Here is a 15,770-nt window from a genome sequence, read left to right on the forward strand (position 1 = left end):
AAACAGCCTGACAGACAGCAAGCAGGGGAAATAAAATGAACTAAAATCAAAGTTACTGTTATAAACAATATTAAAACTGGATGAAAATAAATTAATAAAATTCAAACAAACTAGAAACAATAATAATATATATTTTGAAATGGAATAAATAAAAAACAGCAGACATGAATAAAATAACTCAATAATTAACTGGAGCAGAGCGGAGCATGCAGAACCCGGATCAGAACCCTACTGAGCGCGTGCAGAACAGACAACAACAACATGCAGCTCTTGGTGTGTGGCCCGGTTCCACCAGAACCAGGAGAACCGGGCCCATCTGGACAGAACCGGTCCTACCATCCACTGCTCGATGTGACCCCACTTGTTATCCAGACCATAATATTTCTGAGGAGACCAGACCAGACCAGARAGTTAGAGGCAGCTGGGAGAACTGKGAGAACTRGGAGAACWGGACCTACCTTGGTGCTGTGAAACAGCTGCACCAGATGGCGACGAAGAGGAAGAGGAGGGAGAGGAGGAAACAAGAGGAGGAGGTCAGGCTGGTTCCACTGGATTGGAACTTGAAAAATTCTGGATTTAAGATTTTTATCAGTTTTGCTGATTTTTGTTTCTTTAAATTCTTATTTTTTTCTGATATTTTCTGTTTTTAATCAGATTTTTCTGTTTTGAATGGTTTGGAAAACCATTTCATTCAAAATTAGATGAATGAATAAATACTGTTGTTATTGAATAATTAATAAACGCTCCATCTAATAAATAAATATCAACATTCATATCCAATTTGTTGGTTTTCTCTGATCAAAATCAAATTTATCAACTTTTAAAATAATCTCTGGTTAATTTTTCCAAAATGGTAGAAAAATAATCAATAAAATGATTTTTTTTGTATCCAAATGATTTCTGTTGTTTTTCTGCTGCTTTCAAATTATTTCATTCTGTCTCTCTGTGTTTTCCTTAAATCGTTTTTTTTTATTAACATTTGATGATTTAATATTTTTCCTTTCTCTGTATTTTTACATGATTTGTTCATTTTTGTTTTCTCTCAGGTTTTGCTATAACTTTTCTTAATTTAAGTCTAAAATCAGAGTTTTTTCCTTTTCTCTCAGATTATTCTGGATTATTTTCTGCAGTTTTTCTCTTGTTTATCTCCWGATTATTTTCCAGGTTTCCTGTAGGTTTCCCAGGTTCTGATCCRGGTTCTGTTCCAGTACACAGTTCTTGCTAATCTGGAGATAATCTCCTTTGTCTCCATGGTAACCAGAGTGACTGGACCCGGACCCTCCAGAGCCTCCAGAACTTGTTTGGTTTCATCATAAACTGTAAAGTTTAATTGAGACTCACCGCAGCAGCTGATCCTGATCCTCTCAGTCTGACCTTTGACCTGMTACCACATGACCCCATCAGCTGCTCTGACCCGTCATGACAGACTGATCTGTGATCCAATCAGCTGTCGGATCAATAACCCCGACCGGAGCAGTTTTCAGAATAAGAGCGCTCACCTCCTTCTGCTGCCTCTCCAGCTCCTTCATCCGGATCTCGCGGGCCTCGGCTCTGGCGGCCCGCTTCGCCGCCAGCCGGGCCTCAGCCTGCGGGACACACACTCATTCATCATCAGATATCACCRATCATCAATAATCCATCAAACATCACACTGAAAACAGAAAGAAACAGTTTTCACAAAGGCTGRTTGTGATTACCGCGGCGGCCAGCAGGGGGAGACAGAGCGGCTCCATATTTAAATGTTTTTACACCAAATAAACATTATTAATATGAATAAATTAACTTTAAACTGAAACGTTTCATTTATAAATATATTATTTGTTTTCATTCCTGGTGAATTTGATTTCTAATGATTTTTGTCTCTAGTTTATGTAAAATCTGTTAATTTAACGTTTCCAGTCCTGTGATGAAGATGATGATGATGATGCTGTCTGAGCTGTGGATTATTACTGGAGCTCCACCGGATTACAGCAAGCAGGTCAGACAGTCCCAGTAAAAAACCAGTCTGCTGTGGCCGCTCCCAGTAGGTCAGTGGGAGGAGGAGACCCCCTGGTTTAAGGCTGGTTCTGACTGGATCTGGGTCAGAGACCAGAACCAGCCTGAGGACGGAGAGAACCAGACGGTATCAGCAGGAGACCGTCATCARTTATTACCAATCAGCCTCATTAATACCCAGTTATACAAATAATCAGCTTTATGGAGCCGATGGTGGAGGTCTGAGAGGCTGGACCAACTGGTCATCTACTGGTTTCAGCCTTTGGTTGGACCAACCAGCTGGACCCAACCGGTTGGACAAAAAGGGTTGTGCCACACTGGTTAGACCAACCTGTTGGACCAACTGACTGGATCTGGTTGGTCCACAGATCCCTTAAAAGTCCTCCAGGTACCACTGACTGYAAGGAGGATGAGCCTCCAGGTGGTTCTGGTTCTGACCCTCAAGATCCGTTAATAAACAGGTGAAGATTTAATGGATCCAACAACATCACCTGATGTACCTCATAAATAAGAATAATTMTCATGTTAAAGTTTAACTTTGATTTTAATTCATGTTAAGATCAGATGTGACTGATTTATCAATCAGTCTGATTATTACTGACTATTTTATCATTGATCATTCTGTTCATTATTAATCAGCCTGATTATGTCTGATCATTCTGATAATCACCACTCAGCCCATCATRTTTATTGATGATGATGAAGATGATGATGGTGTTTACCTCTCGCGCTGTCTGGCTCAGCGCATCCTCCTCCGCAGCCAGCTTGTCCCGGTTCGGAATCCTCTTCCGGCCCGGGCCCTGGGTCCCCATGGTTCCGGATGGCTCTACCTGCMGCCGAGCTCTCCTGAGGTTCGGGACATGCGGTTCTGGAGGTGCAGCAGTAGGACGGCCCTGTTCCAGTGTTAAACCCGTCGGTTCGGTCACCTTGTCTCGGTTCCGAGTCCTGATGGACCCATCCCTTAGATCTTTACCTGCAGCCGAAATATCACCTCGGTTCTGATTTAGTCCGGATCACTCAGACCTGTGACCCGGACTCTCCAGAACCTATGATTATCCCGTTTCCTTGTAAAATTAGAGGTTCTGTTAGTGCGGTTCGGTGCTGATGGGTCCGTTCTGCCGCTGCAGATGGCGGTTAGCAGCTCCCAGTCAGACCACCGAACCGGACCAGCGTCAGGGTGAGAATCAGAGTCCGGGTTGCTCAGCGGCCCGTCGGCCCGCTAATCCASCCCCCAGTTCGGGCCGCTGCGGCGGAGCTCCGGCAGTCGAGAGCAGAGCGCCGTGCCGCGGTCAGGTGAGCCGCTGCCGCACCGAGAGCGGAGCCCGGAGACACGGATCCACTGCGGAGGAGAGGCGCGGCGCCGCTCCGTCACCGCTACGCAGCTAGCGCGGAGCTCCGGCGCGGCGGAAGTAACCCTACAAATTAAGACCCTGTAACCCGCGACGATGAAAAAAAATGAAAACAGCCACCGGAAACGGAACCAAGGTATTAAAAGGTCATTTTCTCCGACCAATTGAGATCTAAAATATTAAAATGGGACGGCGTATTAGGGCCATTGTAGATAGTAAAAAAAAAATAATAATAAAAGAAAAAGAACAAATTTTAGCCAAATATTTCAACAATTTTTAGATTAATCGGACATTTTCTAGAAAAAAAATGAGCAAATTTCTGAAATCTCAGAAAAGTCAAAAATTAATCACAAAATGTCTGAGGTTTTCTTTTTCAACATTTCAACTCAGATATACTCAAGTTTTTTGCCCAGAAAATTGGTCCAGTCCAGCATGTATCCTGGCAAACTCCTAAGGTGCTATGCTGTCAGGGGCGGCCACAACAGTTCCCTCCCATCATACCCAGTCAGCGGCAGAGGAGAGAAGCAGCATGTTTACAATCATGAGAGGAAATTTAACTTCTGAGTTGTTTATTGAACAGAAGCTAAACACATCATCATCATCATCATCAGTCGTTCAGAGAGGGCAGAGAGAACCGTAATCAGGTGTGGCTGGTCAAACTGAACCAAATAAGTGACTAACGAATTAAGTTAAATGATTTCACAAGACATTGTAATTACTTTTTCACTCAGAGTCGATTGATCTGGACAGAATAAGTAAAATCATGATTTAAAATCAGAGGTAACACTTTATTTGAAGGGGTGTGCATAAGACTGACATGACACTGTCATAAACATTATATAACATCTGTCATGAACATAAAGAAGTCTTTATGATTGTTTGACAGTTGTCAAACATTCATATTATTCGGTAAATAATAATGACTTATTATTTACCCAATAATAAGTCATTATTCGGTAAATAATGACTTAATCCAAAGTTGCTTGAAAAGTTGCATTGAAAGTTCATTAAAAGTGCCAACTTTGCATGATTTTGTAAATTATAATAATTTAATGCAAGTTAGTATTTTTAATGGACTTTCAATGCAACTTTGCATTAAAACTGTCCTTATTTACCGAATGACAGTTCATGACTACAGTCATAAACATTCATAAAGACGTGTTCATGACAGATGTTATGTCATGTTTTTGACAGTGTCATGTCAGTCTTATGCACACACCTTCAAATAAAGTGTTACCAAATCGGACTTTATGTTTTAAAAGTAGAAGAAGAAGAAATCTGAGGGGCTGAGATACTCTTCACAGCTATGTGCCAATTTTAATGTCGAAGAATCTTCTAGAACTTAGAACCAAACTCCATCTGCAGGTTCTGGTCTCTGAAGCTCAGCAGAAATACTTCGATGTTCCTCTGATTTGTTGTGTGTCCCGGTTCCGGTCCGTGAACATTGATGAAGGAGGCTGAAGTGCAGGAGGAAGAGGAGTGAGACCGGGCCTGGTTCAGAACATATTGCTGGATCTCCAAGGAGCGCCGTTACTCTCTGCCAACAACAACGACAAGTTAGAGGAGATCAGCGCCTTTCAGATGGATCAATAACCAGCAGTGGGCAAACATTTGCTTATCTGCTAATGTGATAAAAGCAGAGCTAAATTATTGCTTAGCATTTTAGGGTTAGCTTCCACTAATTGCCATGTTGGTTAGTACTTTAGTATTGTGTTTTAGGGTGAGTATAGGCAACTTTGCTATAACCAATAAGATGAAGAAGTTCTCACTGGGCAGGTCTGAAGCAGTCCGTTTCTTCTGATGGGATCCAAAAACCTGCAGAGTTTCATCAGAACAGAACCTTTTTATTRGAACAACATTGTCTGCGTAGAACATGAGCTAATTAACAGACTTTAACAGTTTGGTGTCAAGAATCGACATGGACACATGATGAAGGACACTTTCATCTGTTGACTGAATGTGGCTCAGCTTCAGCTTAAGTTGAGCCACATTCAGCTCAGTCTGTTCATTAAGCCAGGTCTAACCTGGACCAGGAAACGTCTTAAAGTCAGATTAAGGACAGCTTCTGATCCCAAACTGACCTTCTTCTTGGCGCTCAAAGCTGCGATTTTACTTTCAATGTCCGACACCTGGAGGGCAAACAGACACAGTCAAGGACCAGAAACCAACAACCAAATGTCAAAGCTGAGATGTTATGGATAAACAAAGATGGCAGACCCCAACCAACCTCGCTCTCGGCGCTCTGTACTCTGGCAGCAGTTAGCGCCACCACATCCTCCAACTCCGACAGCTCAGAGTCCGTCGTCCCTCCAAAACGGTTCTTGGCGCTTTGCTCGAGTCGCCGCAGCTTAGACTCCAGCTCATACGACTGGCCGGCCGTGATGTACACCTGGACAGGTAGGAGGACAGACACAGACTGGTCACCGGACAAGACGCTGATGGTGATTATGATGAAGCCGACAGAGGTGAAGGTCAAGGGAACACACTGAATTCCTGCTAGGTTCCTCTTTAGGTTCCAGAAGTCTTCTGCTTTAGTCTACATTTTCCTAACATAGAGGAACCGTTAGAGTGAGTTCTAGTCGTGATTGGTGCTGGTGAGAAGTTTGATGGAACCGGTCCCTAACTGGACCCAGTGTGTTTCCCTGTTTAACTGGACACACAGCAGCCAGTGGAGGGTTAAAGCCAGTCCGAACATTAGGTTATGCTTCAGAGGAGGTTTTGGGGGCTGAACTTAGTGTAGGGATGGGTCCGATGTAGGGAGGAGGGGTGAATCATGCAGGTCACGTTGGAAGCTTACATTTTCCTCAAGTTCCCTGAAAGCATCATCGGCCTGCTTTACATCAGGGCCAACTAAGGGGGACCTGTCGATCGGCTCTGCGAGGCCGTACTCGACCATTGCGTTTTCTGTGGCGTTAATGGTTCTCAGGACCTCAGTGGTGAGGTCACAGAGGGCGGCGGCAGTGGATCTCTGAAAGCCATGTAGAGGGACAGATGTTAGCAGCTGGAAAACAACATCTGCAGCAGCTACCGGACTGGACACTCCCAGATCCTGGGGTTGGGGTCTGGACAACTTCTCCAACTGAAACTCAGGTACATCCTGGTGCATCTAATGGGGTGCCCACCACCCTCTAGACAGATTACGATACACACATGAACAACGCACTTGTTCAGTTGTCCTTCCTTAGACCTACAGTGAAGGAATCGTATCATTAGTCCTTAAATTTTCCAAGCTAGAGGACAGAGCTTAGATAAAAGGTGATTTCAGCGTTCATCCATCCCTGGGGTCCAGGCAGGTAGCTGCTTCACATTTACACAACCTAACAGGAGTATGGTGAGGCAGGAGGCGGGCTGTTAGTGAGGAGGTCGTCATGCACCGAGATGCTTAATGCCAAATCTTTGACCTTTCTTCTGAGCTTCATGCTGAGCTCTCTAACAGGAAGTTCTTTGTCCATAAGCTGGCCTGGACTTTGGAATGACACCTTCTGCGGTGAAAGCTGAGCCATGCTGATACCTTCACAAACAGGAACCTGAATGTTCAGCAGCAGCATTACTTGGTTCAAAGCAAAGGTTTGGGCAGGATGTTGGTCTCCAGGTTCCTGTTTGCTGCTACTCTCTGAGTTGCTGTCGTACCTTTTGAGCCTCTGTTGGCATCTCATCGCTGGATGAGCTCAGCTCCTTGTCCTTCAGGGAGTCCAGAGGGATCACCGGTCCTCCCCTGATGCCAGAAGACCCTTTAATCCCAGGGAAAGGCTTTTTCCCAGCCTCATCATCTGACGACAGGCCTTTATCGCTCAAGTTTCCTGCCAGCTCACTCAACTTCCTCCTCAGCTTCTCCTCCTCATTTGGAGCTGATGAAGTCAAGGCCTGTTGGAAGGAGCAACTTTACTGGACTTGAGACTAAAGTGACTGAAGCATTCATTATCCTCTCCATGTGATTCAAGGATTTAAGGTTGTGTCCTGTCTTACGTCATCAGCAGGAGTCATCTTCTCCTCCAAACGGCTCAGCAGGCTCTCGATGGCGAACATCCGCTTATTCAGTTCGTTGATCTGAAAAATTAATCCAAACAGAAAATGTCACGGTCAGCAGGAAGTTCTTTCTCCTTCCAGACTCGGTTCTGAATGTCTGTGTGTCCTTACAGGCGGGGCTTGGCCCAGGTTCTCCTGGGAAGAGGCTCGGCTGTTCTTCCTGCGGTGGTGGGGTTGCTGGTGAGTAGGGGGATACCTCTGGTACTCTTCCTCGTCGGAGGTGTCGACATACTGCTGCCTAGCCACCGAGGAGCTGATCTTCGACAGAGAGCGGGTCCGCACCATCCGGTTGTCTGCATAGTCATCTGATGATGCAGTGATATGGAGAAATAAATGCACATCAAGGGGCAAACAGGTCTTTTTGATTTGAACTTTCTGATTTAAAAGACATCCTCAACTTCTCCTGGTCCAGACTTTTTCCCTTGCAACTAAAAGCTCATCTAGTGGATTCCAGGTGTTTCTATCCTTCAGACAAGCTCTAAGTTGCTACTTAGAGGTGAAGGTCACTAAGTTGCTACTTAGGACTTGTCTGAAGGTCTCCTCCTAGTGGAACATGGATGGCTCCCTGAGGCATCTTTACCGTAAATCCCAGTGGCCTCAGCTGATACAGCAAGGACTCTACTCTGAACTCCTGAATTGCTAACCTAACACTGGAGCAAAAGCTACACAATGAAATCCCAACCGTCCAGCAGACAGTGTACTCTGACAGAATATGTGTAGTATGCTGTAGTATGTGGGAGCCTTTAGAACATGTGCCATGTTGGCATGCTGACCCGGTCTCATGGCGTGGCGGTCCAGACTCTTTCTGCGGTTCCCTCGGTGAGTGTAGTAGTCATAGTCCCCGTCGTTCCGGTAATACCGATCATCCTGCATCTGCTTTCAAACAGCGTCATTAAACACGTGTCTTCCTCAGAACCAGGCCTCATCTGCAGTCTTCATCAGCCGAGGATTTACCTGCTCAGAAGGTCGCCGTGAACGAGGAAGGTAGTCCTCTGAGTCAAAGTCCATGGGATGAACCGACAGCAGACGTTTATTCTTCCTCATCTAGGTGGGAAACAGCTGCTCAGTTACTCCTGCTCTGATTGAACCCACAAAGCCCCTTGGTGTTTATGTTTACCACTTTGTAGCGCTGAGCCTCGCCCTCTCCAGGATCGTCCTCGGTGCCGTTGTATCCATCTAAAAGGAAACACCGAACTGACTTGGACTACGACATAGAGAATCACATGCTGGACCTCTGGACCAGCATTGAAGTTCTGAAAAACTGGACTGGCTTGTGGAGAGACTTACGTCTATGGACATCTGGCATGCTCTGGGTGTCATCATCACGACCACCTGAACCAGAACACAGGCAGGATCAGAATAACCGGACCAAGATCCAGAAAAGTCACCATGAGACTCACCGTCTCCGTTCAGGCGTTTGTAGAGAGACCGCATCACCTTGGCACTGCCAAAGCGTTTGAAGCGGTTCCTCACGTTGTCATGGTACCAGCCCAGAGTCCCCATCTTCAGCACCCTGAAGCACACAAGGAACAGAACTGAACCACCCAAAAGCCCGGTCCGTAGAACCGGCAACGGGTCCAGGGCCAACGGTCCGGTTCTGATCCACAACACGTTAAGTCAGAACTGAGAGCAGCTCGATTCAACACAGAGAATTATAGCAGACTTGAGAGACACCTACATTACTGTAGCATCCATCCATACCTGTCTCCAGATGGACTTGTCTCTCTCTCTCTGTCTGTTATTGACCTTTCTATGACCTGCCGTCCCCTTGCCGTCCCCCTGTCCCTCTCCGTCTCACCTGGTCATGCGGCAGTTGTCACACACCCAGCCGTGCTCTTTCTTGTTGTAGCGGCTGCAGGACTTGCAAGTGAACATGCGGCAGTCCAGGCACTGCCTCTTGCTGTTGACCAGGAACTTGAAGGGCTGCAAGCAGCGGATGCAGAGCGAGTCGGAGACATTCCTCTCCGAGCCCAGCAGCTCCAGCTTCGTGTCCTCCTTCTCGATGCGCGTCTTCAGCTCGCTGCAGGCAGGAAGGAAAGGAACCACTGTGAAACGCACAGCACAGCGCTCCACTTCCTCTGCTGCTGTTTTAGCTTCACCCAGTTCAAACTCACTAAAGGAAAGCAATATTATTTAAATAAAATACTTATTTTATTTATTAGTTGTTTGTCTTTATCTGCTAATTATTTTAATCAATTAATCGTCAGAATAATCGATTTCTAAAACATATCTTATCTGAAGGTTTTGGCCTGACATTCAGAGTAGTGAGTGAGAAAAAAATAAAAATAAACAAATAAAATCTGATAACTGGTTTTCATTTTAATAGTTTGGGGGCCAAGTGGGGGCTCTTGCCCAGGGCAGCGGGCCCATTAGAGCCGCCCCTTGGCCCGGTTCTGCTGCTCTAACGGCTCAACCTGCTTCTGCTGATCAGCTGTTAACCTCCTGATCCGTGGCTCTGCTGCAGCAGGGTCTGATTTCCACAGTGGAAATGTGATTTGAGCCGCAGAGCCGTTCCGCTCCCTCTGCCCCCGGGGCTGATGGGATTTGGAGTCTTCAGCGGAAACAGAGCATCTTTGTGATTCCAGAGCGTGTGACGGAGGCGTGATCGGCTGCAGCAACAACAGCATCTTTCACGCTCACATTCCTGCCGGCGTCACATGAGCCGGGATGTGAACAGAACAGAACCTCCACCTGGACCTACGTCAGCCTCTCCTCCTCCTTCTTGCGCAGGTTGAAGTCGCGCTGGATCACCTCCCACACGTGTTTGGCCTCTTCGTCCGACAGACGGGAAAGATCCAGCTTCCGCTCCATCTTCCTGGAACAGAACCAAACATTACGGTCTGACTGCAGGAGTTTCTCAGGGGCCAGCTGTGGGAACYCGTCTGGAGTAAACACATGAAACTGTAAACTCCCAATAATCTGGGCAAAATTAGATATTATTATTTATGAGAAACTCAGAGGAACATACTATAAAAAATATCACTTCAGCTCYTTTAATTAACAAGAGAAAAAAACGTGAACCTATTGCAAAACAAATCTTTATATTATTTAGAAAACATGAACAGAAATATCCTCTTCATGTAGAAATGGAATAAAATACAAAAAAAAATCATTTATATTAAAGGAAAAATATCTGAATAAACAACTTTGGTTTCATCCAGAGGCAGTAATTAAATATATCTACAAATAAGCAAAAATGTTTAAAGTACTTTTTAAAAAATATATAATCTAATAAAACAACAGATTTWTCTTCAGATACTTTAGAAAGCATAAATTATGGATCCTGTGGTTTTGGAGCCGCTGTGGCCTTTATGCTCATAACGACGATCCGAACTGTCCCCAGATCAGCTGCAGTTAAATCAAATTGAACAAAACAAACAAATTGAGATGATATGAGATCAAATCCAATAATCTGTAATCAATAAAGTGGATTAAAGATTATAAAAACTCACCGTGTGTCTGTGTGAGTCGCTCTGCTGCTGCTGCTGACTGAAGAAATGAGACGGAAAACCCCGAGAACATCAACTAATCACATGAGCAACACACTGAGGCAGAGCCAGCGTTTCATAAGGAGAGGAAGTGACATCACCGAGGAAAACAGTCTGGACACACCTGGAGACAGATTAAAACACCAGGAGACAGGCGGACACACCTGGAGACAGGAGGACACACCTGGAGGACACACCTGGAGACAGGAGGACACACCACGATCTGAGTGGCTGCTGTGGTTAGGACGTCATGATCCTTCTCCAAAACATGTTAAGTTTTTAAAGTAACATATTTAGTTACAGATAATAAAGAAAACATCAGAATACATTATTTAAACGARCAGTTTTGAGAAAGAAAGTTATAAATGTGAAGCTCATTTTTTCCACAGTCCCTGAACATGACGCCTTCAAGAACACGCACAGCGGTGGAATTTCACGGGACCAGAACCGTGTTCGGATGGGTCAAGCAGCAGAACCGTCTCCAGGGTTTCCTGGACCCGGCTGGTCTCTCTCCATTCCTGCTTTCCATTCCCACCGTGTCCCGTTGCCATGGATACGCAGTGAAATGAGGCCCCCTAATTAACCACAGAGCGTCTCACCCTGTGACATCAGACAGACCTGAAGACTCATTCAAAGAGGAGTTTCTGGTTGCCGTGGTAACAACCCCTGTCCTGTCTGTGTGTTTTAGGGGGGTTCAGGCCCACCACCTAGTACCAGCGTGCCTAGGTGGGCCCCATATGGGGAAAAGGAGGGCAGACCAGATGGGTCCCAAATGGGTTTGTCTGCGGGTTCCACGGTGGCCCCACATGGGTTTGCCCATGTAGGGGCACAGCCCACATGGGCCCTACAGGGGCTCTACATGGTGGTGGGCTCACATGGGTTTGTCCATTTAGGGCCCATGTAGGGCCACAGCCTATGTGGGCAAACCCATGTGGGGCCACCGTGGAACCCGCGGACAAACCCATATATCAGCCCTCCTTTCCCCCATATGGGGCCCACCTAGGCATGCTGGCAGGGAAAACAAGGCCCAGTTTCAGCTAAATTATTAATGTAAATAATTTTGGCTATTTAGTTAGAAAAAACTAAATGTTCAGTTTTCATTTATAAATGTCACAGTTTCAAGCTAAATACATAATTAGCAAGCTAAATATTAAGCTCCAAGCTAGTTTTTTAGCAAGAAAATTAGCTTGAAACTAAGTATTTAGTTAGCTTTAGCCTGAAGCTAATGTTAAGTTAGCAAACTTATTTGCTTCCAACTAAATATGTAGTTAGTTGTAGCTCCAAATTAAATATTAAGCTAAATATTTAGTTCCAAACTAAATACTTAGACAGCAAGCTAATTAGCATCAAATGAAATATTGAATTACAAAGCTAATGAGCTTCAAGCAGTTTAGTTAGCAAGCCAAATGTTAAACTCCACAATTTTTTTGTTAGCAAGATAATTAGCTTTAAAGTGCTGTAAATATTTAGTTAGCTTTAGCTTTAAAATAAACATTTAGTTTCAAGCTAGTTAGACTGAAATTTAATATTTATTTAGCTGGAAGCCAATATAAAAAATATATACTGAAATAATAACAATAATAAAGCCAAAGTTGTTGAAGGTACCGTCTGCAGATCAGTCTGCTTTATTATGGACTCATAAAAGAAGAAAGGAACTGTTCATCATTAACAGTTTCACAGCATCAAACAGATCTGCAAACCAGACAGAAGAAGTTCTGGAAAGTCTTTGTAGAACCGTGCTGACTTTGTCTGAAACGTCTCATGGATCTGATGAAGGTAACGCCGTTTCTCTCGAGTGTAGACCGTCAAAATCTCCTGTCAACGTGGAAAATGTGAGGCGTTCCCAATGTCTGCAGGTCTACCGACGTTCATGGTGACCGTTGACGATGAAAGACCATTGACCTCTGACCCTCATAATTTGACATCTAAACTTACTCCAGTGTTGAACTTCTGAAGAAGTCTTTAGCAAACCGTCCTCCAGTTTACCTCATCAGGAGTTCTTGGTACAAAGGAGACTTTTCCACCTTGCCTGGTACCACAAGAGTAAAGACATTCAATAGGTTCTACAGAACATCCTTCAGAGGCAGATAAAGACTAAAAAATCCAAAGGACCAGCAGATGTTCAATGTTTACGAAGACTTCCTGGTTCAGATTGGACCACTGTGGTCCACCAGGACTGCAGAGTTCTCCGTCTCTGAGGCCTGTGAGGTGTCGATGAGCCTGGCCAGCCCAGTTCTAGAGGAGTACCTGAAGATGAAGGCCTTCATCAGGTCATCCCTGTAGCTTCTGTGCCAGAGGTTGTAAAGAATGGGATTGACGCAGCAGTGCACCAAGGAGAAGCACTGCGTCAGGTGAAGCGCCACATCCAGGAAGCTCTCCAGCCGGCAGGTGAAGGGCAGGACATTCATCAGCGTCAGAGAGTCCAGCAACAAGACGGCGTGGAACGGCAGCCAACACACCAGAAACACCAGGATGTAGGAGAGGACGATCCGCCGGCTTATCCTGCGCTCCGGGTCCGAGCTGGGAGGGATGGCGGCTACCAGGAGCAGATAGAAGACGGCGATAATGGGGAAGGGGACGGCGAAGCCGAGCACGAAGAAGCTGAGCTGGACTCCCACCATCCAGTCCCGGGGGTTCTCCGGCGGGTACACGGGTCGGCACACGGCGCCGTCGCGGTGGGGGGACCTTACAGCCTGCAGGAAGTAGGTGTCAGGAACGGATGCCGCCAATGCCAGCAGCCAGAGCGATGCGCAGATAAGCCGCCGCAGCGTCTTCCTCCTCCAGCTGAGGGCGCCAGAGAGCAGCGTGGCAGACAGGTAGCTGTCGACGCTCATACAGGCGAGGAAGAAGATGCTGCTGAACAGATTGAGGCTGAACACCAGATGGGTGACCTTACAGATGACCTCTCCGAACGGCCAGAGTCCGCCCTGCAGCAGAGACGTGACCCAGACGGGCAGGGTCAGAACCACGCCCAGGTCTGCCACGGCCAGGTTCACCACATACAGGTGGGACCCGCACTGGGCCCGGTCGGGCCGCAGGTTCACCCAGAACACCAGGATGTTGGAGGCCACGCCCACCAGGAAGATGAAGATGTAGAGAATGGAGAGGCAGAGGAGGAGCGCGGCGTGGCTGACGGCGCCTGAACACATCATGGCCTCCACCCGAGACAGGTTGGAGGTCAGGTTCAGCTCCTCCCACAGGTCCACCAGCTCAGAGAGGTCACTGCTGCTTAGGCTCATGACGGGCCAGGTCCGGCTGCAAGACACAGGGAGGCCCGTCAGAACCAGAACCAGAACCTGAGCCTGGACCAGAACCAGGACCAGAACCAGGACCAGGACTAGTACCAGGACCAGGACCTGGACCTGGACCTGGACCTGGACCTGGACCTGGACCTAGACCTAGACCTAGACCAGGACCAGGACCTGGACCTGGACCTAGACCTGAACCTAGAACAGGACCTGGACCTGGACCTGGACCTGGACCTGGACCTGGACCAGGACCTGGACCAGAACCTGAACCAGAACCAGGACCAGGACCTGGGCCGTAGGTTAATCCTGAACCAGAGACAGGTTCAGGTTCTGGTTCTGGTTCACTCACTTGGACTGGTTGTTGTKGCTCACCTAGACTTGACTGGGCCTCAGTTAGAACCAGATTCAGAACCTTGGACTCAGGATCTACTCTAGATAATCACATTCTGTCTCTGCTTCTGCTGGTTCTGAGAAATATTTCCAAACTAATCCAGTCTGGATTATTGTCATGCTCTCCACCTATGTTGACCCCGTCCCAGTTCTGGGTTATTCAGAACCCTGCTACCAGGTTCAGGTTCTGGTTCTGGCTTCATTTTGGATCAGTGACCGAGATTAGGTTACCATGGAGACAGATAGGTGATAAAACAGTAATAAAGCAGTCATCAATCAGCGAGTATCAATGATGTCCCTCTGTGTCGGCCTGCGGGCCTCATGGTGAGCCCCTCAGACTGTCCACTGGCTGACCTGAGGATGAGGAGGATGAAGAACAAAAGCTGAGTGTGATGAAGGTCCAAACCCAGCAGGACGCCTCAGGCTGAAGGTCAGGGCCTTCACAATAAAAGCTTTATTACAGCCAATTAGGGCTGAAAGGAGCAGCAGGAATCAGAGGAGAAGAAGAAGAAAAGCCCTGATGGTGGCCCAGGTCAAAGGTCAAAATCATATAAACAGACTGGTTTTGTCTCCCCTGGTTCTGGTTCAGCTGGTTCTGTCCTGCTGTCTCAGCAGGGTCCAATTCAAAGTTCTGGTGAGGATTAAAAGTCCGGGTCAGAAGAACCAGGGTCCTTCTTCTATGGACCTTAATGGAGCGGGCTCTGCAGAGGTCCAGATGGTACCAGCAGTCTGAAGAAGCTGGGTCTGGACAACTGGACCTCCAGAACCGGATCAGCTGGTCAATGAACGCACCACTATAAAGCAGCAATCAGGGGGTCGTAATGGCCTTTCATTTAGTCACATACAGAACCAGACTCCATTCAGACCKCGGTCCATTTCAGATTTTCTGGACCATCTCTACCTTTTCAGGTCCGTGAAACCGAAAATGTAATCTGCTGAACTTCAAACCGAACCTCAGCTTTAATTCGGCTCAGATGTTCCGATCCCAGACAGAACCATGCAGCATCTGCGGGTCTGATCAGAATCTCACAGCTCCTTCAGACTTGCAGGTGTTGCCCTGCAGCAGGTTGCGGCTCGGTTCCGATCYGGCCGAGCGAAGTTAATAACAACGCAGTTTGCGTCAGTTACAGCGCAGGTTTTGTTGGATACTTACAGCTCAGACAGCAGGGTTCGGCTCGGTCCAGAGAGGGTCCAACAGAGTCCAGAGGCGGCTGCAGAGTGTGGAGTCCCGGTGCGCTCTCAACTTTAGAGGAAGAACCTCCCACAGGGTTCGG

General features: G+C 46.8%; 3 protein-coding genes across 10 annotated transcripts in view; all 3 read right to left on the bottom strand.

Annotated features, from left to right (window-relative positions):
- The window catches only part of lrrfip1b (leucine rich repeat (in FLII) interacting protein 1b), a 9,838-nt gene extending 6,413 nt beyond the window's left edge, over window positions 1–3,425 (bottom strand). For 2 of the 5 annotated variants that reach the window (XM_008436369.2, XM_008436352.2), the window contains exons 1-4: window positions 2,718–3,423; window positions 1,500–1,586; window positions 459–476; window positions 337–384 (exon numbers count right to left, since the gene is read on the bottom strand). In XM_008436369.2, the coding sequence (XP_008434591.1) occupies window positions 337–384; window positions 459–476; window positions 1,500–1,586; window positions 2,718–2,807 (243 nt within the window). In that variant the 5' untranslated portion in view covers window positions 2,808–3,423. Of the gene's footprint in view, window positions 1–336; window positions 385–458; window positions 477–1,499; window positions 1,587–2,717 lie in introns of all 5 variants that reach the window. The other 3 variants (XM_017309808.1, XM_008436379.2, XM_008436362.2) reach the window with 3 other exon arrangements.
- Window positions 3,426–4,550: 1,125 nt separating this feature from the next.
- Window positions 4,551–10,904, bottom strand: mlpha (melanophilin a). Of its 4 annotated transcripts, none has more exons than XM_008436332.2 (16): window positions 10,823–10,900; window positions 10,072–10,185; window positions 9,169–9,390; window positions 8,771–8,883; window positions 8,658–8,702; window positions 8,488–8,546; window positions 8,325–8,414; window positions 8,144–8,243; window positions 7,482–7,675; window positions 7,311–7,391; window positions 6,975–7,208; window positions 6,142–6,312; window positions 5,572–5,733; window positions 5,426–5,473; window positions 5,114–5,159; window positions 4,551–4,881 (listed from the first exon to the last, which is right to left on the bottom strand). In XM_008436332.2, the coding sequence occupies exons 2-16, from the start codon at window positions 10,179–10,181 to the stop codon at window positions 4,841–4,843; spliced, it is 1,716 nt and encodes a 571-aa protein (XP_008434554.1). In that variant the 5' UTR covers window positions 10,182–10,185; window positions 10,823–10,900; the 3' UTR covers window positions 4,551–4,840. The 4 variants fall into 4 exon arrangements, with proteins under 4 accessions (XP_008434554.1, XP_008434562.1, XP_017165331.1 ...); XM_017309842.1 differs by lacking the exon at window positions 4,551–4,881 and adding an exon at window positions 10,630–10,718 and having other exon boundaries at window positions 4,911–5,159; window positions 10,823–10,862; XM_008436340.2 differs by lacking the exon at window positions 6,142–6,312 and having other exon boundaries at window positions 10,823–10,899.
- A 1,546-nt stretch (window positions 10,905–12,450) lies between these two features.
- On the bottom strand, window positions 12,451–15,763 carry LOC103481056 (atypical chemokine receptor 3-like). Its single transcript, XM_008436313.2, has 2 exons — window positions 15,650–15,763; window positions 12,451–14,113 (listed from the first exon to the last, which is right to left on the bottom strand). The coding sequence occupies exon 2, from the start codon at window positions 14,095–14,097 to the stop codon at window positions 13,006–13,008; it is 1,092 nt and encodes a 363-aa protein (XP_008434535.1). The 5' UTR covers window positions 14,098–14,113; window positions 15,650–15,763; the 3' UTR covers window positions 12,451–13,005.
- Window positions 15,764–15,770: the final 7 nt, after the last annotated feature.

This window comes from Poecilia reticulata, linkage group LG2, assembly GCF_000633615.1.
Source record: "Poecilia reticulata strain Guanapo linkage group LG2, Guppy_female_1.0+MT, whole genome shotgun sequence".
Lineage (NCBI taxonomy): Eukaryota > Metazoa > Chordata > Actinopteri > Cyprinodontiformes > Poeciliidae > Poecilia > Poecilia reticulata.